A 24488-nucleotide genomic window follows, 5' to 3' on the forward strand; every position below is an offset into this window, starting at 1 on the left:
TAATAACATACTTGATAGAGATAAGAGCTATTTCATAACGAAATATCTCTTATTTTATACAAAATATAGAATATTGATCAGCTTTTGTCTATCCAAAGAAAGGATGCGTTCTTTTGATTTGTTTTTATCACCATGAATTAGCCGTTAAACATTGTTATATCATGATGGTCATGGCGGAGCTTCTACCTGGTTTAGGCACTTTCTACATAATCTACATAAACGTTTAGATTTCAAATATAAAGTGCTTACCCCATGGCCACTGATGTTACAAGTACCCGTATCTTCCGTATTGTTAAATAAAAAGCATTTTAATCTCACAGTCATACTATATCAGAGTGCAATACACCTCCCAACCAATAGGGTCGCGTAGTGGAAGCATTATGGAGAAAATTTGGAGAAAATGGCCACCGATCGGATTAAAATGGTTTATATTGAACAATACGGAAGATAAGGGTACTTAAACCCACCCGATGTCAATGTTAACATCCGTGGACATGGGGCAAGCACTTTATATTTGAAATCTGAACGTTTATGTAGATGTACGGGTTGTACATGGAGAAAGTGCCAAAGCCAGGTTGGAGTTCCGCCATGACGCTCGTGACGGACGAGCGTCGTGTGATCCATATGGCTACAATCAGACAAATAACTTACTTCATCTGCTTTTGAGAGCTTTAATAGGGGAACATTTTCCACGAGCCACTTGTTGGTGGTCAGGCTTGTAACACTCAACTCAAGAGTTGTTTATTGGGAACGAATTCCTTAAAGAGATCCATGAGATTTTATAAACAAACACACGCCTTCAATGTTTATGTTTAACATTGTCATGCATGAAGGTTCTGAGTCTAAAAACAACTCACACACTTTGTCCGCGGGCTCTCAATGCATTCTCTCCATTGGTATAAGCTATGTAGGCTGTATTAGAATATTCTGGTTTGTGTTTATTTCATAATAAGATAAATACAATTTGGAAATACAATTCGATATTTAGAAATAAAATCACTGAAACGTGGACGTTATAAATGAAAACATATTCCTTGGCAACTTTAAATTGATTGTGTGTGCGTAATTGCGCGAAGCCACTTAATTGTGCCAAAACCTCTCCAAAACAACTTAAAAGTCGGTGAATAAACAGTAAAATACTCAGGGTTTTATTTTTTTTCTTAATATGTTTTATTTTTATGTAGCCTATGTTTTTAAATGTAGGCTATGTATTGTTTTTATATGTGGAACCCAGGAAGATCAGCTAATGGGGATCCTAACAAATAAACAAAAAAGTGTTCCTTTATCAATTTTTAACTCCGAGAGTAGGCTATAGGCCTATCTCCGAGAGTGTAGCCTACAAATGGTACCGAATGGACCCGTAAGGGGACCATTATTTTAATGTATTCATTATAGAGTGAGTCTCTCCACACATCAGTATCTGTATCGGTGCTCATTGATATGGAGATCAGGTTAAAGCAGACAGTTAGACTGAGAGAGGCAGTGACAGAGAGCAGTGGGTGTGACCTGTCCCTAGAACTCCATTCATAGCTCTACCTGTAGCGTTTGTATAAATACTCCTCCCTCTGTGGGCTGGAAGGTTAGTTCAGTTCAGTCCTCCAACAGACACAGACACACACAGGGAGACAGTCAGATCGTTTCTGGGGACAACAAGCTCTCCTCCTTCTCAGTGATGATCAGAACGGATTATAACATGAATGCTTTTGGACACCACCACCAGTCGCCGTCACCCACCACCAGCAGCCATCAGCAGCAATCCAGCACCACTGCCCAGGAGCTCCTGGACATGGCTGTGTACTGCGACAACTTCGGCATGTACCAGGCACAGAACCTCCACCACCAGAGACCCCCGACGGTCCACCCGGGACCACCGGGGTCCTCCTACGGGTCCCTGGGAGTGGGAGAGTACACCTCCCCGTCCTCCAACCCTTACCTGTGGGGCATCAACTCCAACCCTTACCTGACCGGTGGGACCAACGGTTCCTCGTACCTCCAGGCGGCGGGGTACGGTGGGGTCAACCCCCACCACCAGAGGCCGGGGTTCCTCACCTCTCCTCCCACGGGCTTTGGAGGAGCGGACCTGGGCTGGCTGTCCATCTCCAGCCAGCAGGAGCTGTTCAAGATGGTCCGCCCTCCTTACTCCTACTCGGCGCTGATCGCCATGGCCATCCAGAACGCCCTGGACAAGAGGCTCACCCTCAGCCAGATTTACCAGTACGTGGCCGACAACTTCCCCTTCTACAAGAAGAGCAAGGCCGGATGGCAGAACTCCATCCGACACAACCTGTCGCTCAACGACTGCTTCAAGAAGGTGGCGAGAGATGAGGATGACCCTGGTACGTTGATTTATCAAATTATCCCAGAAACGTGTTAAATAGGAGATATACAAGCTCACACCATGAGCTTGTATATCTGTTATTTAACTCTATGTGACTCTATAAGAAAACGTGTCTCTGAAACACTTGCTATGAGTTTGATTTTTTTATATAAATAATTTACCGTGACATTTTAGAATAGCGGACCAACTGACTCCATATAGATGGGAACAGTGCGCTCACCGTTTTTAAAGTGAAATTGTGGCTTTTATGTTTGAGATTCTTTTTAAAACAATGTGAAACAGTTAACAGACAGATCCAAGTTATTAACTTTTACATTGCTGTCATAATTGAGCAAGTATTTATTTAGTAATCGGGTAAAAAGCAAAAAATGGTCGCAACCCCGCCCTCCCCTATTTTGCCAAAAAAAAATATTTTTGTTTTTTACCGAGCTCAAACATTATCAGAGTTGGTAGGCTATAATGTTATTTTACTGTGCTATTTTTGGCAGTCAAATCTTTAAAAAATAATAATGCATCTGACTAATAAAAGTTATTTTTTTTGTATTTCTATAGGCAAGGGAAACTACTGGACGCTGGACCCCAACTGTGAGAAGATGTTCGACAACGGCAACTTCAGGAGGAAGAGAAAGAGGAGATCTGACCTGACCTCCGGAGAGACCACCAGCCCCCTCCCCGCCGCCGTGAAGTCCGAGGAGGACCAGGGCATCAAGATCTCCTCAGACACCTCCTCCCCCAGCGTGCTGAGCCCCTCTCCTCCATCCAGCTCCGCAGCCAGCCTGCAGAACTCCCCCACCTCCTCGTCGGAGTCCAACAAATCCTCCCCACCTCCCTCCATGGACAGTCCCATGAACAGCCCCTGTTACAACAACTTTATGTCCAACATGAACTCGATGCTCACGGGGAACAGCAGCCGAGGAGGGCTCAACAGAACAGACTTTGGGTCCACTAGCGGTCATTTTGTGAGCGACCTGTCCCAGAGCAGCAGCCGGGACAGCGGCATCATGTCTGGACTCGGCTCGCCGGTATACTCGCCCACGTTGACATCTGACAGCGGCAGAATTAACTATTCCTACGCCTCCATGCAGAGCGGCATGAGCAACCACCACTCGCTCTCGAACCACTTCAGCGTCAACAATCTGATATACAGCCGCGAGGGAACCGAGGTGTAGTAGAGCAATGTGGTTCTCGAACTTTAAAAAGGTCAAGGTCTCCCCTTTAACTCTGATAGTAGCCCTATATTTTAGACGGGCTATTTGAAAATAGTGGATCTTCAAGCACACAAGGCATCGCAATGTGAGCCATTGTGAGCTTGTAGGTCTTCTATTTTCGAGGGGGGAAATGAAAAAGATATATTTTTTTATATTTTTGAACATTTTAATACCACAAATTGCCTTTTATGGGGGCCCTGGGTCTGCTACATTTCAATTTGGGGGTCCTTGACGTGAGAATGTTTGAGAGCCACTGAAGTCATGTGTAGATATATTTGAATGGACACGACATAGCATTATACTATTGTTGTTTTAATGTCAAATTGGCCTTGAGCCTGGTGTTTAATTGTTGTACAAAGGACTCCACCTATTATAACATGTCTGTTCAAGGAGATAAGCCTGTTGGTATGGCTGGGTAATTCACTCATGCTGACTTTCTATTTTAATTTGTGCTGAGTGTTTTTTTAACGTACTTTGGTTGATCCAACTTTTTTTTTAAGTATATAGGCCTATGTACAGAAATTATTTTCATAAAAAAAAAGCAAAACTGTATTCTGTATTTTATTTAAGCCCACATCTTGTATTTGAATAAACAAATATATAAAAAATACTTTACGCTGTATTGTGTGTCATCGTTCCTATTCAATGAAAACCTGAATTAGCCCAGGCATGTTCTTTATTTACATCATGGGAATCGATGCGATGATTTAGATGTTGATGAGTTTACACACTAATGAGACTGCACTAATTTAATTAGCATATTCCAGTAGCCTAACACAGTGGTTACTTCTCAACCTTTTCAGGCACCCTAAAATTATCATATTTGAACTGGGGACCCCCCACCCTGATAAGAACTTGGAATTGTAGGAGTTCAGTTGAGGCATTACAACTTACGTTTGACTCGGTTCCAGTTCCACAGATAAATATTGTGAAAATAGCAGATCTACAAGCTCACAATGCCTTGCAAGACGATCTTGTAGATCGGCTATTTTCACAATTTTTACCATTTATATTATTTGACAATTTTGCAATTTTTTAGGTATTAAAAATGTATTAAAAGTCCTTAAATTGTCACACTTTACTGTCATCTGGGGACCCCCCTCAAAGAAAAAATCGTGTGGGAAGGGGGTCCCGACCCACAGGCTGAGAACCACTGGCCTAACACATGCATGATTAAGGAAAATGCGTATCAGGCTATTATCACCAATAAATCAGTGGGGTCCAATGAAGAGGTTCCAAAACCCGGACAGGTCTGTATTGTAGGCCTAACTCTCAGTTATTTCTTATTATTAGTTATTTTAGGACCACAATGGAAACAAGTCCCCAGGACTTTTTTGTGTTACCCTTAGCCTAAATGTCTGACTGTAGCCAGGCTTAGCTCTAGGCCTAACTCGAACCTCGTGCTGTTTACATTTCTAACTAATGAAGTATTCAATCAATTCAATCAATGGTGGGGGTTCTTGAAGTTAAAAATAAGTCCCAGAACCATTGGTTTAAATTAGCCTGCTCCATCGCATAATGACGTCGCTTGCCGAAAAAGAACTGGACACTCTGGACTTGAAGTGTCTGTGTCGCTAACGCCGTCAGTATGTGAGACCTGCCGCCGAATAGCTCGCCCCAAAACACAGCAAACCCGGCGACCTCGGAACGGTTGCCACCTGGTATTCCTAAATGTAACCTCAGTAAAAGTATGCTTAAACGGGCTAAATCTAACCTTGATTTAATAACTAAATATAACCTATACTTAACCCTAAACGTATTTCTAACCTTATCCTCAGTAATACAAATACCGCTGGGGGCGAGTGGTCCGCGAAAGAAATGGGGGCGAGCGTGTTTTGGGGCGAGTCTTCCAGTCACCCTGGGCCTTTAGCCTATCAAGCTATAAATTAGGCTTTTTCTTTTGCTATATGCCATAACTTGTGCCACAACAAAATGCTGGCCCAATACCAAATAGGTTTAGTTTCTGAGAATTATGTAATTATCAACCATTGTTTTAGCCTATTCATTTTGTTCCCCTGTCTCTTGAGAATGACGTTGTGCTTGTGGGACTGATGGGAAAGATGGCTGTTTACACAGATTTTAGAGTTTAATCGAGCGTTTGAATTAATCTACGCCCCCCGCTGAGCCCCCCTGCTGTCCCTCGTCTACTGTCATTGTCTGCGCTCACACGTCCCCAATCAGGGAGACACTGTCATGCTCATATAGGACTATACTGTATATACACAGCGCCCTCCCCATGTTTTTACAATAAATGGATAGGATATATAAATAAGAATACTTTTTTAGGAGAGGAAAAACAGGCTCTATCCAATGGTAACAGGATAGGTGGGTACCAAGGAAGAGTGGGCCCCTAAGTGTTACATTAGCTATTTCTTCCAATTACAAAAATATATATATATATTTGGAAAATGTTTTTATGTAAAGTAAAGTACATGCATGCATGATTAGAACATGCTTAAACATTGGACAATTAAGGTCTAATATTTCAACAATTGCTACAAATTGCTACAAAACCTGTATAGGCCTATATATACAATCATTTTGGTGCATAAACAAGAAGTTGAAGGATACAATTAAGTTTGATAATGATATACCGTGCATGTTTTCACATCATGTATACTTTACATTACTTCAGACCATTTTTAAAACATTTTATTAAAAAAAAAAAACATTTTGGACAAAATAGCCAATTTGACATCACGGTGCCCAGATGTCCCTAATGCCCACTTATCCTGTATCCATTGTAATGGCTCCTCAAACTAGCGAATGTAGACATTTTCCCCTTGACAGAACCAGTTCTCACAAGTAGCATGGTACAAGATATTAGGCAAGTACTTCGATTTTATTTTTCTGTAAAAGAAAAGTTAAAGTTCTATATTCTGTTTGTTAAGTTACAGGGGTCTCCCCATGTCTCCAGCTCTTTGATAAACAGAAAATACATTTGCAGGTGGGTTGCCAATTTCACCCAATCAGGAGCATTTATCAGCTTCAATTTTACGGTGTTCCGGTTCCAATTTTGTCTGCTCACTTCTTTGTGTCATCCTTCAAATGTCACTAGTTTATCCTGCATCCTGCCTGTATCAGTTTGAGTTCTCTCCTGATTGGATACAAGTGGCATTTTCTGTTTATTAAAGCGCTGACACTCTGCAAACACTCTGAGTCAGCAATGATTACTATCAGAAGAGCTATTTAACACTTATTTTAACCAACAAAAACACTTACTAATCCTTTTGTAGACTATTTGTCCCGGTCAGTCAGTCATTACCTGTCTCTTTATTCCTGTCATGCAAACCAATGCATGCATGGGAAAGGTTTCGTGAGAGAATCTCGCTAATTCGATTTGGTTTTAGTGTGAATCATGCTGGAAGAGCAATTGAAGTGAAAGCTAAACAGGCCTAGCATGTAACTGGCCTTTGTTGTTCATGTGTCCCTGCAGGGGCTAGGGACAACACACACACACACACACACACACACACACACACACACACACACACACACACACACACACACACACACACACACACACACACACACACACACACACACACACACACACACACACACACACACAGAGCCTGTTCTTTTTTGCTCCATTGCAGGAGGAGAAAATATTAGAAATGAAAAAATGATCCTCTAGGAATGTTCAAAGATTTTTTTAACAGTGTGCCCTATGTATCACTTTTGAAACGATATAACATCAATATAACAGTTAACGATGCAACGCGTGAACTCAAAGCATGTAAATAACAGAAAACACCTCTTAATTGGTTGATAATTGAACGCACTCAGGCGCTCTGTTGTCTAGAAATAAAGAAAAGAAAATAATTGAACAGACTTTCGTGCCCCATGCCTGGGCGACACAATGGAAGTTGGCAAATGCTGGAGGTTCCCTCCTGTGTTCAAATAAAAATATTGCGACCTGTGGATCTGGGAACAAATTATCTCCTCTCAGGCCACATTTAGTTTCTATTATCCGTGAAGCACGGTCGCTGGATCAAACAAAGAGGATATTTGTCATACAGGAGCTGGTTCTCACAGTAACACGTTTCCCGTTTGATAAATCCTCTCATTACACGGACTGTGAAGCATCTCCCAAAAAAATGATAAATCGAAAGGCCTTTCATGTCGCGTTGATGTAAAACACCGTCGCCTATAACGTGTGAGTGCAAAATAAACAAATAGACGAAGAAGTCGCAACACAGAATGTTTTTAAATGAACCTGATTTATTTGAATTTCATCTACTTAAGCCAGGGGTCTTCAACCAGTGGTCCTTGAGGAGGTTCCAGGTGGTCCCCGGCTAAATGATGGAGTTGGTAACCAAATGGACCCTTATAGAATGGTCTTTAAATATTGAGAGTGTAAAATGTCCATTTGGTTTCATTTTACTCTCTCAAGAGTTCAATTATTGTTAAACATCTGCATTACTTAATTAAATAATTGTTATTTTGATCAACGTTTGCCTGTTATCTCTCCTATGGTACCAACATCAATACAGCATGGAATTGTGGGCAAAATCTCATCGAACATTAACAAAATATTCTAAGTTTTGGGTCTGAGAGTATAAATCTCATGAAACGGTGGTCCAATGGCTCAAATGCCGAATAAATAATGGGCCTTGACATGAAAAGGATCGAAAACCACTGACTTAAGCCATGGGACATAGCGCCAAACAGCTCTGCTTAAAAGTCACACAGATCCGTGTGACTTTTTGAAGTTCCCATACAGTGACTCGTCTCCTCTGCTCCTCTCTCATTTCTCAGAAGTGCAACGCTCCATTGCCCTCTCTCTGCCTGAAGGGCACGTTTACCCGGCCCCTATGAATATCAGTCAGGCCAGCCCAGGGTCCATAATGCTATACCTGCTCTAGGGGCCCCTCTGCATGGCCTCAGGGGCCCCCAGTATAGAATACCTGTGCATATAAGGGCTGCCCCAGTCCCTGATGTGTAGAGAGAACAGAGGTCTAAGCCCATAATGATGGGTTTCAGGCTCAAAGGGTCACTTCTCCAAAGGCAAAGGTAGCTACATAATTGAAGGACCCTATGTTTTAGAGCTGGATTAATTTAATCCTATTCCACCCATGTGGTAGAAGACATTTTAGCTTCTTCAGTAGGCAACCAGATGCTGACTCGGGGACAGTAGGTGTGTCAGGCAAAAAAGTGTACTCCTCGAAATGGATATTAGATCATCCTCTGCAATGTGCTTTACTGAGGGACCATAGAACAAATTAAGCCTATGTATTAAAATGGGACCAAAATGTGTTTACATGTCCACTAATATGCAGATCTTACACCACTTGAGGCAATAGGCTGCTCTGGATAAACTTTTTGTTACCACTGTGCTCTGTCTCCTCTGGTGCGATATCCTCTTTGACCAATACCATTTACAAAAGTAATGGGTCACAGAGTTAACTTTTTTTTTCTTCTACATGTCTTTATAATGAAGGACAAACGTTTCGGCTATCCAGCCTTTGTAAGTGTGTGTTAACTCACTCTTGCCATTCTAAGTGCGTCCCATTACTTTTGTAAATATTAATAGGCTATTCTGGTCATTGACATGTATGCAAACACCATTCTGAAATTCAAAATTCTTAATCAGGGTTTATTAATGTGCACACGTCTGAAAACGTATCCATAAGAAGCAACAACAACAAACCCAAATTGTGAGTATAACTATAGGATTAATGCCTGTCACTGCTTTCTGCATGCAGAGAAGGGTAGTTGAGGCTTGCTTGATATACTTAGTTTCACGCAGTGTCACACACTGAAAATAGCAGATCTACAAGCTCCTTGTAAGACCTATTTTCAGTGTGTGACACCGGCACACAACAAAGTATAAATCCGGCTTGACGGTCGCCTATGCAACAGGGGCCCTCCAACTTGGGGCCCGGAGGCTCATAGTCAGGGATGTGTGTGTGTGTGTGTGTGTGTGTGTAAAGTGCAGTTAGCCAGTGAGTGACATGAGCTCGAGTGATGAATCACTGCTGGATGAAGTTGCACTCAGCAAGGTGTGAACCTCTGCTTCCATTAGCCATTAAGGAAAGATGGCCTCAACTGATAGTATAGGCAACTAGGAACAAGGCCTGCATGGCTGCACCCCTCCCCCTCCAAAGCTGACAATGTTGTTTTAAAGATGGGCACCTGACACGGCATTTCTATCTCATGTTTGTAGACAAACACATGTAGCACATACATGCATGCGTGTGAGATTCAAAGGTGTCGGCATGCGTGACCGAGATTTTTTGAAACGCGAAGATGTGTCCAGCAAATCGCGGGCTATAATAATTTCTTCATAGTCCATAAATAACACTCCTTTTTCAGACAAATCTGATGGGGCTATATGAAACGCGATAGCTTCGTGGCACAGCCTTGTCTAGTCTGACCCGGACCAAAGAACACATGATAGCTGTGGCCCATAGTAAGTGCTGATTACTGCCCCCGATCTACCCTGAAATCTCAACATCTGTTTGTAGCAGTCAACGGGAATTACAGGGGCAATTTCTTATATTACAGCTCAATCTCTTGAGGAAGTTAAATATTTAAGAGAACAATACGATGACAGCTTCTGCGGGGGCAGATCGCTATAGTGGCCGTGCGAGGGTGGGAGAGCCCTTCACTCCCGCTAGCAGTTTAAAAGGCTCGCTGAGTACATCTGATAGCTGAGGATAATGTCTATCAATCGGCATGACCTGGTCTCGGTTTCATCGCACCCCATCCCGCGGCCCATAAAAAGCCTTAACGTATGAGCCCGATAACGGCATGGGATCCCCGTCCTGGGACAGGCGGACATATGGATTATTTTATACAGAACAAGTACCGTCTCAGTGCAAAACTGTTTCGGTTGTTACCCGGAGTAACACGGCATGAGAAAAGTCTTGGAGACAACTGAGGAAGAAGTTATATGGCTGCTTATATCTATCCTTTATATTTTACCACCACTTATAATACTTCTACAATACATTATAATATTTGACAGCTTGTAAGAGCCTAGATGTCTACACTAGGCCTAATAGCTATTGTTTTGGTACAGCCTACCTTGTTATGGTTCAGTTTGTCCTTCAAGCAGCTACAGTGATCTCTGCCCTGTGCTCGAGGCAGAACTACCGTACCACTGATTTGAGTGTTAATGTACTTCTGACCATGATATCATGTACATAAAGCATAACCACCACCACCTAGAATATTGTCTTGACTCCTATGTGCCTCATAGATTGCTGATTGATCCAGAATTCCACGACAGTTCTTGGATTCCACGACACATCTCTGTGTTGTACAGTACTGTGTTCATTTCTTTTATTTTTGTTCATTTGTTTACATTTAACCAATTAAATCCTCTATACTTTGTTGACAAGGGTCCCTCCAGGGGTCTACTCGGTACTACGCCCCCTCCTTTTTCCCCTGTACAACATATCACTCTGCTGAAAATAACCGATCTGCAAGCTCACAATGTGTTGTGGTACAATGTGTTGTGATCTTGTAGATCTGATATGTTTGCCAAATGTTTGCCTATTTATCACAGAATGTTAGCCTATTATGATATCCCCAGAATACGTACACTAGGGGCATTGGTTCTCAAAAGTGGGGTCCGGGTACCCCCAGGGGTCCTTGAGGGGGCCCCCAGCTAAAGTAGTTAATATAGCATCACAATCATTTTAACCTTTTATACTTTGGCTATTCAAAAATAGCAGATCTACAAGCTCACAGCGCGTCACTTCGTGCCGCGCTGTGAGCTTGTAGATCTGCTATTTTTCAAAAATCTTGAACATTAGTCAACATTTTTTAACACATCTTTGCTCCTGTGGGGTCCCTGGCGCAACATATGGCAGCCAAATATCTATCAATTTTGGGGGTCCTTGTCTCATAGGGTTCTCATGTGCGTGATTAATATTCTGGTGATACTTATTTCTAGAGGTAGTGAGCGTTCCTCAGCCACAACAATGCAGAATTTCGAAGAGAGAGAGAGAGGACATTCCGTTCTTCCGTAATCAGATTCAGTCGAGCGCGGTGCCATTGTGTTGTTATTATTAGACAGTATGCCTTCTTGTGAGAGCATCCCCACCTGTGGAATGCTCACCCTCCAATCTTCAGGGCCAGTATATACACTATAAATCATAATTGGTTCTCAAAGTGAGGTCCGGGGACCCCCAGGGGTCCTTGAGGGAGTTCCAGGGGGTCCCCAGTTAAAAAAGAAAATCATATAGAGTCACAATCATTTTTAACCACTTTAGCCATATTTTATACTTTGGCTATTAAAAAATAGCAGATATACAAGCACCGAGTGCTTGTAGATCTGTATGAGCTTGTAGATCTGCTATTTTTGAAAAATCAGGAAAAGTTTTGCAAATCTTTGAATATATATATTGAAAGCGAACATTTGTAACTAAAATCATTTCTTCTGGAGGTCCCTCGCAAACAATTTTTGAGATGGGGGTCCGCGGGCTAAATACATACAATTTGGGGGTCCTTGACATGAGAAGGTTTGAGAACCACTGCTGTAAATGGACAGGTTTGAGGTCCCTGGCCATCAGCCCAGGAGTTATTATTGGTCTGTGTTGAGGCTATATAGGGCTGTCTGTCACGATTACAAATTTAAAATTGACGACTAATTGTCACACTAATTATTGCGATAAACAATTTAATTGTGTTTTTGGCATTGAACAGTGGAACATATAAAAAAAAATACAATTCCGTTTGCATTTTAGGATTTGTACTCAAAAATTGCACGGGGAAGATATGTCAAATAACTGAAATATACAAAGAAATTACTGACATTTATACATTTTATGCAAAAAAAGGTAAAAATTGCTGAAATAGCAAATAGCAGAAGCTCACAACGTGCTTCTGTAAGCTTGTAGATCAGCTATTTCTGCTTTTTTTATGTATGTATATTTTTCAATATGAAAACGATTATGAAGATCGTGACAAAATAATTGCGACTATCTCAAATAATTGCGATTAGACAATTCTGTAATAATTGTGACAGGCCTATAGTTGAGGCGAGAGAAGGGCGCCAGGCCTGCCATGAAGCCCCAGGAACCCGCGGTTAAAAAGAAAGAGAGAGAGAGAGATACAAGGATTAACGGACTAGAACGAGACCCAGTAAATCCACACAGCCGAGGCCTGTCTTCACATCAGTCTGTCTGGAAAAACTATCCCCCCACAACAATGTAACTTATCCCCCCCACCCTTCCTCCCACCCTCCCTGCTTCGCTGAATTGCCCTGAGTATATTTTGACAAAGTCTTTGTTCCCACATTAAGGAACTATGGGTGGATCATTCTTTTTATCCGTGACCTTTGTCATAACAAACGATGCCAGTGGTTTGAGATGGTTTTTAAGGGGAGAACTCAGTAAGAAAGTTTCCTGTGTTTTAGGTTGTTTTTAGACATTTATTACTCATTACGGGACCTACGTATATATCCATAAATATAGGCCTAGCTTTGCATTAAAAAATGAACAGCAGTAGTAATTATCACGCTATGTTATTACAGAGTACAGATTTTGGTACACTGTAGTAGCTGAAGATTTATATTATTGCTCTTGTTATCTATACAGTATATATATCACTGAATGTTTTGCAAATTTGCTTGACAAATGACTTGAAACAGAAAATTGTGTGTGTGTGTGTGTGTGTGTGTGTGTGTGTGTGTGTGTGTGTGTGTGTGTGTGTGTGTGTGTGTGTGTGTGTGTGTGTGTGTGTGTGTGTGTGTGTGTGTGTGTGTGTGTGTGTGTGTGTGTGTGCGTGCGTGCGTGCGTGCGTGCGTGCGTGCGTGCGTGTGTGTGTTTCACTACAGTGAAACATTTCCCCAAAGGCAATCGTCACCTCCATGACCTCCGACCTTATGGGAACAGTACCCAGGATTGAGGGAACATCAGTGAGAGGTGAGTCATCATGTAGACCAATATCATTTACAAAAGTGATGGGACTCCGAATGACAAGTGAGTTAACTTTTTTATTGTTACTTCTTCTCCATGTCTTTACAAAGGACGAACGTTTCGGCTATCCAACGTTAGTCGGTGTGACTGACGAAGGCTGGATAGCCGAAATCATTTGTAATGACATGGAGAAGAAATAAAAAAGTTAACTCACTCTTGTCATTCTAAATAAAAACAAAAACCATCACTTTTGTATGTTATAATGTTGTATATTTGAACTATTGAAATTCACAACAAATTTACCAGTTATTCAAATTCTGACCTTTTGGGTGTCTGCAGTAAACAGCAAATGTTCCATCATAGGCTAAAAGTGATCCCTGCCTAGTTACTCAGAACTCAGAAAGGCTTGATTTCCAATTAGTCATGAATGACAACATACATGGACTTTGTTGTGGCATTGATGCAGTCATTTAGCAGAACGCGTACGATTGTACAGTTTAACGACTTAAGCCCTACTTTATACTACAACCAGTGTCACAGAAAAGCAGTGGGAACGGCAAGCTCACAGCTAGTAGATTAGCTATTTTGGACAATTTGTGCCTTAAAAGGACATGGCAGGTTGAAAGTGGTTAACAACCAATGGTGGAAAGTAACTAAGTACATTTACTTAAGTACTGTACTTAGGTACAATTTTGAGGTACTTTTACTTAGTATTTCCAAGTTATTACTTACTTTAAAAAGAATATTGTACTTTTTACTCCACTACAATAATTCAAACATTTTATTTAGGATATCGAGTCAGAGCGCGTGGCAAGAACAAGTTTATCTATCGTTAAAAATATACAACAAACATCAAATTCTAAATTCAATGAAGATAAATGTATACTAAAGTGACAACAAAATGACAACAGTAGTAAGAGCATGTGTGTGATAATAATTAATGCCTGGAAGTGATACCACCCTGCTTGCTAGCAACACCTGTGTGCTGTCATTAACTTCTCCTCACCGACAGGAAGTGGTGACAGATGGCAGAGGAAGTGGCCACCCCCGGGGGAATACATTTTACCCTGCGCTGCCCCCCGGACCTCTGGAGGTAGGAAGGATGGGAAGTATACCGGGAGTCTTCATTCAGCAGTGTTGCCAGGTTTGTTTATTAGTGACTGCGACTTTGAGCTTGTTTTTCTGCAAAGTTGCTTGTAAATATTGGGTTTTTTTTTTTTTTGGGCTTGTTTCTAAAGTGTAGTTGCTTATTTTGGACTTGCTTCCCTAAATGAGGTTCTCAAATATCTTCATATCAAGGACCCCTAAATTAATATGTAATTATCCAAGGACATCCCCCATCTGAAAATATGTTTTGCCAGGGACCTCCATACAAAATTTGTGTTGTATACTTTTTTTCCCAATATTTTTTTTGAAAATAGCAGATCTACAAGCTCACAACATGTCGCATTGCGACGCGTTGTGAGCTTTTAAATCTGCTATTTTCAAATAGCCAATGTATATAGGCTTAAAGTGTTCAGCATGTGGCCTAAAGTGCTTCTTTTGGGCTTGTTTTCATAGACCTGGTTGCTTATTTCTCTTGCAAAATCTGGCAACGCTGGTCTTCAGTACTCCAGGGGATTCTCAGAATAGATGCCTCTCTCCCTCCCTCTCTCTCTCTGGGACGACCTGTCAATCGCTGTCAGTGGCTCTAAAAGGAAGTCATCTCTTTAAGGGTGAACATTATTACGTAAGTGGAAGTTCCCCTTGTTGAAAGACGTGTTCCACCTGGACATGTGGCAGACTTTTAGAGTTATCTTGATCCCCGTGTGGCCTTTGGTAGAATCAGTAATATTGAATTTGATGTAAAAATAAATTAATAAATATTAATTTATTTTTTAAAGACAAAAATAACCTGCGTCCTCTTTGGTGCTAATAATAATAATTATTGTTATAATAACTTTATTTTTATATCACTTTTCTAAACAGACGTTACAAAGTGCTGAACAAAATCACACAGAGTAAAATGACAAAAGGGAACATGATACTCAAAAATACATTCAAGAAAACAGGTAACATAAGAGAAGAGAACTAGTACCAAATTCAGCAGATTATAATTCAACAAATACGTAGAGATACAACAACAACCAAAAAGATAATATAGCGAGAGGAAATGCAAAGCTCCAATCTTTATTCACAGCAGCAGCAAAAAAATTGCAGTATTTTTCAAGTGCTTGGAAAAAGACTGCAAGGTCGAAGGTTTTTTAACATCAAATACGGTATTATTGATTTTTTTTGTCGGGTACATATGGGATCAGAGAGATGTTGCTGACATTGGTAGACGATTGCTTTAGAACAGGGGTCTTCAACAGGGGGTCCGGGACCCCTAGGGGGTTCTCAGAGTTACTATAGGGGGTCCACCAAATCTTTGTGATATGATTTTTTTTTTTACCTTAACCACTTGAACCCTAGCATCCCTATTCTGAGGACAACTTTAGCAAAAATAGCAAATCTACAAGCTCACAACGCCTCGCAACGCGAGGCGTTGTGAGCTTGTAGATCTGCTATTTTTGGCAAAGAGGGGTTTGGTGTAGAGGGAAAAAAAGAGCAGACCAAGTAAACAAAAAAAGTTGAATCGGAAACACAATTTTATACAATATAAAGAGGGTCCCTGCTTCATCGCTCTTTCAGCTAGGGGGTCCTTGGCCTGAAAACGTTGAAGACCCCTGCTTTAGAATCACCCCCCATGCACAGTAAAATCCAGAGTGTTCATTTAACTGTGAGAGTGTCGAAGAGTAAAAACCTTCATTCCCTACATTCATGTATAAATTAACACAGTGACATGATGGCTACAGTGTTAAGCACTGTGCTGGCTGCCTATCAACAAGAATGTCCTGGGTTTGAATCTGATGGCTGGAGGCTGACTGGGGCTTTTCTGTGTGGAGTATGCCTGTTCTCCCTGTGTGGGAGAACAGTCCCAGGCCCAGGGGTCCTTTGAGGGGCTTACTGTGGGGTCCCACAAATTTAGACATTTAGCATTTCGTCCCATGCTGATAATGATTGATAGTTATAGGATTAGGAATCAAATGGACTCTTTTACGGGTCTGTAACTCACTCTCAGAGTTAAATAAACTGACGATTTTACAGTGTATAGATTGGGGTCCCGCAGAGATTAAAAAATGGAAAAAAATCATATCAAATGGGGGTCCGTGGACTATAATGCATATCAAAACGGGGGTCCTGGAAATCATCATTCTATGCAATGCTGGTGCATCTGCCTTGAGGAATTCCCCACAACGCCCCCCCCCGGGCCCCCCCTTCTCTGTCCTAATGAGACCCCCTGCCTCTCCTCTCCATTGTGTGGGACGATGCATACCAATAGAGAGAGACAGGCGAGGGGAGACAGACTGAACCCTCAATCCTAGATCTTCCGGAAGCCCACCACCCTCCCTCCCTCCTCCTCCCCTTGTTAGCTCTGAAACCATCAAACACCTCTCCTCACCTCACACAGGGAAGAAGGAGCTAAAGCAGTGTGTTGCCAGGTCTGCTTATTATAAGCGACTGTGGGCTTGTTTTTTTCTGCCAAAGTTACTTGTTCATATTGGTAGGGTTGTGTTTTTTTCTGGGTTTGTGTGTAGTTGCTTATTTGGGCTAGCACTTTCCTAAATGTTGTTTAAGTCAGTGCTTCTCAAACATTTTCATGTCAAGGACACACAAATTAACGTGTACTTGGCCACAGATCTGAAAATATTTTGTGCCAGGGACCCCCATACAAGATCTGTGTACTTAAAATGTTTCAAAAACATTTATTTTTCAAGATTTTTTCTCAGAAAATAGCAGATCTACAACCTCACAGAGCGTTGCGTGAGCTTGTAGATCGGCTATTTTCAAAATAGCTGATGTATATACTGTAAGTTCAAAGTGTTCATGTGGTCTATAGTCGCTTCTTTTTTGGGCTTGTTTTCATAGATCTTTTTTGATTGATTGATTGATTGAATACTTTATTTATAAGTTTGCAGAAAAAGGCACATGAAAGTACAGTTTAAATACAAGGTCAACTAAATAAATAGGATTGAAAAGCCCATGAAAGCCCTAATGGCTTGTTTCAAATGGGGTCCCCATGAACTCAATTCGTAGTGGAAACCCGGTTTGCTTATTTCTCTCACAAAAGAAATCTGGCAACAGCACTGGAGCTAAAGCAACAGTGAGCCTGATCAAGATGTTACCCAGAGGTCGCCCTCCCTCAACGTAAAAAAGCCACAGATGATCTTATGGCTGAAGGCTCTAAATGATAGCCTTTCAAAAGAAGACAGGCATCATGCACCCCTCCGATTGCTCCTTTTGTGCTCGCCACTAATCCCGGCCATGCACTTCAAGGACCTTGTGCTTCACGTCTGAGCCAGCTGCTATCAATTTAAAAAGGAGGCAAAGAAAAGCTCGTCTTAACCTGTTAGGTCCTTTTTTCTTTCTTTTTTTCTTTTTTCTTTTTTTTTTTTTACTTCAGGTGGATGTAATAATACTTTAATTATCTCTTAAATGTATTGTTTTTTCTCCCTCGTGTCTGTAATTGCATCATAAAAGAATGCCTGCACTCAAGGAAGTGGCCTTCATGTACTTTTATTTAGATAGGCACGGGAACAAAACCCGTACGTGAATAAAAGTACCTGGTGGTGAATGACACTTCCGTGAGTGCTGGCATTCTTCTGCTTTCATTGAAATCTTTCTGAGCCGTACACCCGGTAATTAGTTTAATATTTGTGACCGAGGTTGTGCTCGCATTCTTTCTAGTGCAATTGCATCATAATAGCCTAAGTACGTCCTAAGGCTAGTAGATTCATTCACTATACTTTCAACTTGGCGTCCCTATTTTGGGCCTATGTCATTATAGGGCAAGTCTTTTTTTGTTATCAAAATATTCCAAAAAAACACGAAAATTGCAGATCTATAAGCTCAAAGCGCATTGCGATGCCAGGCGTTGTGAGCTTGTAGATTGTCAGTTTCACAATTCATCATACGACAAGGTACATAGGGTTCAAGTGGTTACAAATCAAAGTCACCTAAGATAGATAAAACCTTTATTGAGTCAACAAGGGAAATCCAGTTGTCATGGCAGTACAGCAGTATGAAACAAAGGACAGATACAGGACAAAGGAGAATTAATAATATGAAAATCTAAAAATAAGAATAAATACCAGGCTGTTGAAATCATTGATTGAAGATGTAAAAGTGTCATAAATAAAAAATGATTCTTGGAGAAGATGTGCCCTTCCAGCCTGGACCTGTTCAGGAGGAACATGATTATGGTTTAAATCCAACCATGCAAGGTGATCGATCAAACTCTTTAGCTGAAAGTAGCTGTTGGAATTACTTGAGATTGCCAGTGGTGTAAAGTAACTAAGCACATTTACTCAAGTACTTTTGAGGTATTTTTATTTTAGTGGAGTATTTCCAATTTTCTGTACTTTTACTTCTACTCCACTACACCTCAGAGGCAAATATTGTAATTTTACTCCACTACAATTATTTGAAAACTTTAGTACTCTGTAGATTTGGATTATTATTACAAAACCTACATTAACTACTTACATTTGCCCTACATACATTTCGGCCATTTGAAAATAGCCGATCTACAAGCTCACAATGCATCGCAATGCGTTGTGAGCTTGTAGATCTGCTATTTTCAAATTATTTGTATACATTTGAAAACTTGAAACTGAAAAAAACAAACTCCAGATGAAACTTTTACACAGAACCAGGCTGTTGAAATTGTTGATGATGAAAAACTGATTTAAATAAATCAGCCAGAAATGCTCCTTTCTACAAGGTTTTAAGTGTAGTAGTAGTAGTATTAATGTACAGGCATTAGAAATAGGGAACCAAAAGGAGATAAAGGGTTCCTTACTTGGCCTTATAAAGTTGGACCACCAGGGATTTTGCATGTTGTACGAACTATTAATAGGTATAAATATAAATATACATAAACAGGTCAGAAGGTGAAACAGAAGGAAGGACTGATTTATTAATGATCTTTTTCAGATAAACACAGAGTATTGGGTCCAACAGTTTTCCAGCATTTTGTTTCATTTGTGGAGCAAATTGGTTCATTTTCTATAGCCGAGAGGCAGAAAAACCAGCCAGGCCGCCGCGTGCCATATTAGTGGCGTTAGAGGAAACGAGATAAGAGATGCTTATTTGTGAGGACAAGTGTTCAAACAGAAAAGGCGGCGCACAGCAAAGCGCTCAGTGTTGACTCTGGTATTGGAGTCTGTCAACCCCAAACAAGCCCTGTGTGTCAACTATAAACACCAGGCATGCACCCTGCCTGTCTAGAGGCATACAGGGCCTCCACACCCTCTCTGCTGCCTGCTGCCCTCATATAGCCCAGTGCCGACCCAAACAGTGGGTCGTGACCCATTTATTTATTTATATGACAGGGACAATACAAAAAACAATGTATCAAGTTATAGAACATGAAACCGTTGCATTGCACATGGGGATTATAGCCGAGGCTATTTGTGAGTCACGCAACCACTTTCCTTGGTTTTGAGTAAATATCCCCCTATTTTATATTAGAAAAATAATGTCAGAAATGTTCCCCCCTATACCAAAGAAATCCCTGCATCAAAAAGCAATTAAGAAATAGCGAAAATAGCAGCTCTACACATTTTCAACATGTCACGATGCCATCATTTGTTGCAAGCTTACAAGTTGTAGATGGTCTATTTTCTTTAAAAATAGTGATTCATTCATGATGTATTTTTGTACGTTTGGGTGCCGGGGGGGACACGTCAAATGTATCTTTTGGCTCTTGGTTTGAGAACCCCTGCGTCTAGACGGCATACAGGCCTTCACTCTCTGTGCCGCTGCCCTGTAGCCTATATACATATAGCCTTGCAACGGACAGGTTGTTATAACCAGCCCTGTTCGTATGGCCCTGCAAACAGACAGGTTGTTATAACCAGCCCTGTACGTATGGCCCTGTAAACAGACAGGTTGTTATAACCATCCCTGTACGTATGGCCCTGTAAACAGACAGGTTGTTATAACCAGCCCTGTACGTATGGCCCTGTAAACAGACAGGTTGTTATAACCATCCCTGTACGTATGGCCCTGTAAACAGACAGGTTGTTATAACCAGCCCTGTACGTATGGCCCTGTAAACAGACAGGTTGTTATAACCATCCCTGTACGTATGGCCCTGTAAACAGACAGGTTGTTATAACCATCCCTGTACATATGGCCCTGCAAACAGACAGGTTGTTATAACCAGCCCTGTACATATGGCCCTGCAAACAGACAGGTTGTTATAACCAGCCCTGTACATATGGCCCTGCAAACAGACAGGTTGTTATAACCAGCCCGCTGTTCTCCTGATAACAAACAAAAGATGGGACTGTCATATCACTGCAGCTCGTTTAACACAATCTGTCCCCCTCTCTGTCACGTGATGGCATTCCTGGTCTATGACATAAGCCACGATGCACAGACAGGCACACATGTCTGCACACTCTGTGTGTGTGTGTGTGTGTGTGTGTGTGTGTGTGCGCGTGTTAGTGTGTCTGTGCCCATCCCACATGGCCGCGACGCTGACAGCAGCGGCACTAGAGGAGTACATCATACTCAAAAAGTGTGTGTTGACATGCCCCCACTCGACAGAGAGGCCCGTTTTTTTATTCACAGCGAGGGTAAAATGGGTTTTTACAGGCCTGAGATAATCTGAGATGCACAAAGGCATAATTAAAACTACAAGAGGGAAGCCCTGTATTTAAGCCTGCGGAATAGAAGAGATGGCACTCATGGTTCCTGGGTGAATCATTGCGGCGCGCTGACTGAGACCGTAGTGTTGATTAACATGCCAGACAAACAAGGAGAGACGTACTATTGAGGAATTTAGCAGGCTGTAAATGTCTGATTTATCCGTAGTTGCGTGCGGTTTGCACCGTGCACCAGACACAGCCGATCAACAAGCTCCTTACAACGCATTGCGTCGTTAAGTATTGTGAGCTAAGTATTTTTAATCTTGGGCATTTCATGCACTGAAAATAGGCCATCTTGTAGATCGCCTTCATTAAAAATGAAGGCCGCATTAGCCACTTAAACCCTCTCTAGACCACTTTTTTTCTCCGACTACACCAAATGTCTTTGCCAAAAATAGCCGATCTACAAGCTAACAACGTGTCGCAACGCTATTCCCCCCCAGAATATGGATGCTGTGGTTCAAGTGGTTAAGGTTTTCTTTAGCCTGATACTAAATATAAATGAAACATATTTGAATCACAAAGGGAGACAGTCAGAATATATCTTGATCTTAATGCCGTCATTATGGCTTGGGCCACGTAGTGTAACAGTAATGATGGCTCTATCATGTGAAGTCCCTCTCAGTCTGAGCTTGGGGTGACGTTAAATAGAAAAGCTTGTTTGTTTTTTCTAACCCCTATGGTTCACAGCATGCAGGAGGCTGTCACTGAGCTTAAGGAACAAGAAGATGACAAGCCCATGCTGAAACAGCTTCTGAATACGTGAGCTCTCACTGAGCAAAGACACTCTTTTTAGTCACTCTCCCATCTGGAAAATACAGCGCTTACTTATTTCACACGGGTTTGTCATTCTTTCTACATCGCTCCGCTATTTATTTATCAGCCTTGTTTACATAGGGCTGGGTAATATAGTGATGTTAGATCAATATCGTGACCAGACATAGTCTGGGGATTTTGGATAAGTCTTATCATAATATTGTGATATGCCATAAGTGTTGTCTTTTACTCACTTGAATCACCTAGGCCTTATTTTATACTTTCAAACATTGTCAAAACAAAGTTTCACCGTGATGAGTTGTGACTTTATAGATCTGGTTTTATTTTTACGTTTTGACAAATGAAAATGGATATTATTGTCACAAATTTACAATATTGTCATCACAATATCGATATCCAGCTATTTTAGTCAAAAATATTGTGAGATTTGACTGTATTTTTTAACCTGCAGCCCCTGTGTTGTTACATGAATCCAGTTAAGATAATGTTTGTTATATGGGCCCAACGAAGCAGATCGAGTTGTTATGGGGAAGCCACACTTTTCTATTTACTTCCGTGTGTCATGCGCTGACACACTTAACAGATAACGCTAGATTGATGGACCCACCATCATTAATGAGGTGTGGGTCATCCCATGGCCAAGATAGCCTTACTGACAGCGACACTACCCCTCCCTGTATAAACTGTGTAATTATCTCTTTCATTAGCCCCGGCCACCCTGTGTGAAATTCAAAGGGAGGTGTCACTGGGCTCTTATCATTATGCTAATAGCTTTACCTGTGACCAAGGCAGTTAAGACACAATAGGCGGGGGGGTGGCAGAACTAGAACAGTAGCCAGCCAGTCTAGCAGATGACCCATAGCACAAGGGACCTGTCTGTCTACAAGTGGCCACAACAGGCTACAGCATGTCCCAAAGAAGGCCCATGGGGACAGCCATGCATGCATGCGCCGCTGGGCTGCCGGGACAACATCTGCATATGGGTGGGCTAGCCCCCCAGATGCCTCATCAAGACCCCCCCTTATTTCAATACGACTGGACTGTAATGACCTCCACTAATGTGCAGACACTAGGCTCTTTTGTGTGTATGTATCATGGTGCTGAATGAAGGTACAAAGCTAAAAAGGCTTTGTTGTGTTTATGTGTGGCACTAATTATCACCCGAGTTAGCATCATTATCACCTCAGTGCATCCATACCATGGAGGAGACGCATAGCTTCACATTGAATGTGGGGAGAGCAGTGTTGTAGGGAGAGAGTCATATAGGGCTGTTTACGCTGATGGTGTATATTATGACCCTTACGAGTCCATTAAAAACCCATTAAGGCCTGAGGCCGATTCTACAAAAATGCCTTCTAAATCAGTTAGTTCTTCTCACACTTTCAATATTTTTCAAAAATGTTCAAAAATAGCAGATGTACAAGCTTGTTTCCAATGTCACAGGCTAAGAAACATGCGTTCTGGGATAAATTAATATACAGCGCCTTTCTCCAATGTGCTTTATAGGCCTAAAGTGCATTACATTCAGCCATTCATACACAGGGTTACTTGCTTAAGGACACTTGTGGACATCCATAGGGATCGAACCAGGAACCTTCCGATTCCAAGACCGGCCGCTCTGGTCTTGGAATCTAAATAATCATATTTGAACTGGGGACCCCCCAAAATTATCATATTTGAACTGGGGACCCCCACCCTGATAAGCACTTGGATAGGAGTTGAGGCATTCAATTTTCACAGATAAATATTGTGAAAATAGCAGATCTACAAGCTCGCAACGCCTTGCAATGAAGGCGTTGTGAAGGCTCTTTCTTATATTGTTTGACAATTTGGCCAATGTAGTATAGTTTGTTGAGTACTTTTGATGCAGTAATGGTCTTTTTTAGACTTTGAGGTATTACAAAGGCCTTAAAAAATATGTTTTGAACCACTGAGATACAAGACTTCATAGGTTACTACTACACTACTGCTGTTATTGTAATGGGGTGGGTGGGGAGGTCAACTGGTTAATTTCTATGATGATAAGTAAGCTAGGCACGCTGCCCTACGCGTACATGTCAACACAGAGAGAAGCCATGCCCTGCAGGGCCCCACACACTGGTGGTGAATGTGTGTACAGTGCTGAACTTTACACTCACTGACTGACTGGATGAATGAATCAAGTTAAAACATTGTTTTTTATAAAAACAACATATTGAAAGGATATTGTATTAAGCTCTGAAGACGAACACCAGAAGTGTCCCTTATAATAAGCAGACATGGCAACACTGGATCCAGTCTAGTGCGGACTGGATGCCAAACAGGTTCCACATCCGATCCTTCTGCTGGCAATCAATACTCTTGCACTTTGCTGACCCACCACTCCGCTGTTTTTACTCAGTCTTGTTCACATTGGGCTGGACAATATATATATATATGGATATTACATCAACATGGTGATCTGAGACAGGATAATAGTCTGGGATGTTGGATAGTCTATCATAATATAGGGATATGCCATATAAGTGTTGTCTTTTGCTGGCTTGAGTCATTTAAAGGAGCAGTTCACTCAAAAAAA

General features: G+C 41.5%; 1 protein-coding gene across 1 annotated transcript; it reads left to right on the forward strand.

Annotated features, from left to right (window-relative positions):
• The first annotated feature begins 1607 nt into the window (after positions 1-1607).
• Positions 1608-4079, forward strand: foxi1 (forkhead box i1). Its single transcript, XM_084078454.1, has 2 exons — positions 1608-2336; positions 2891-4079. Exons 1-2 carry the CDS (start codon positions 1673-1675, stop codon positions 3505-3507), a joined length of 1281 nt encoding a protein of 426 aa, XP_083934580.1. The 5' UTR covers positions 1608-1672; the 3' UTR covers positions 3508-4079.
• Positions 4080-24488: the final 20409 nt, after the last annotated feature.

This window comes from Gymnoscopelus microlampas (genome assembly GCF_963454915.1).
Source record: "Gymnoscopelus microlampas genome assembly, chromosome: 14".
In the NCBI taxonomy this organism is placed as follows: domain Eukaryota; kingdom Metazoa; phylum Chordata; class Actinopteri; order Myctophiformes; family Myctophidae; genus Gymnoscopelus; species Gymnoscopelus microlampas.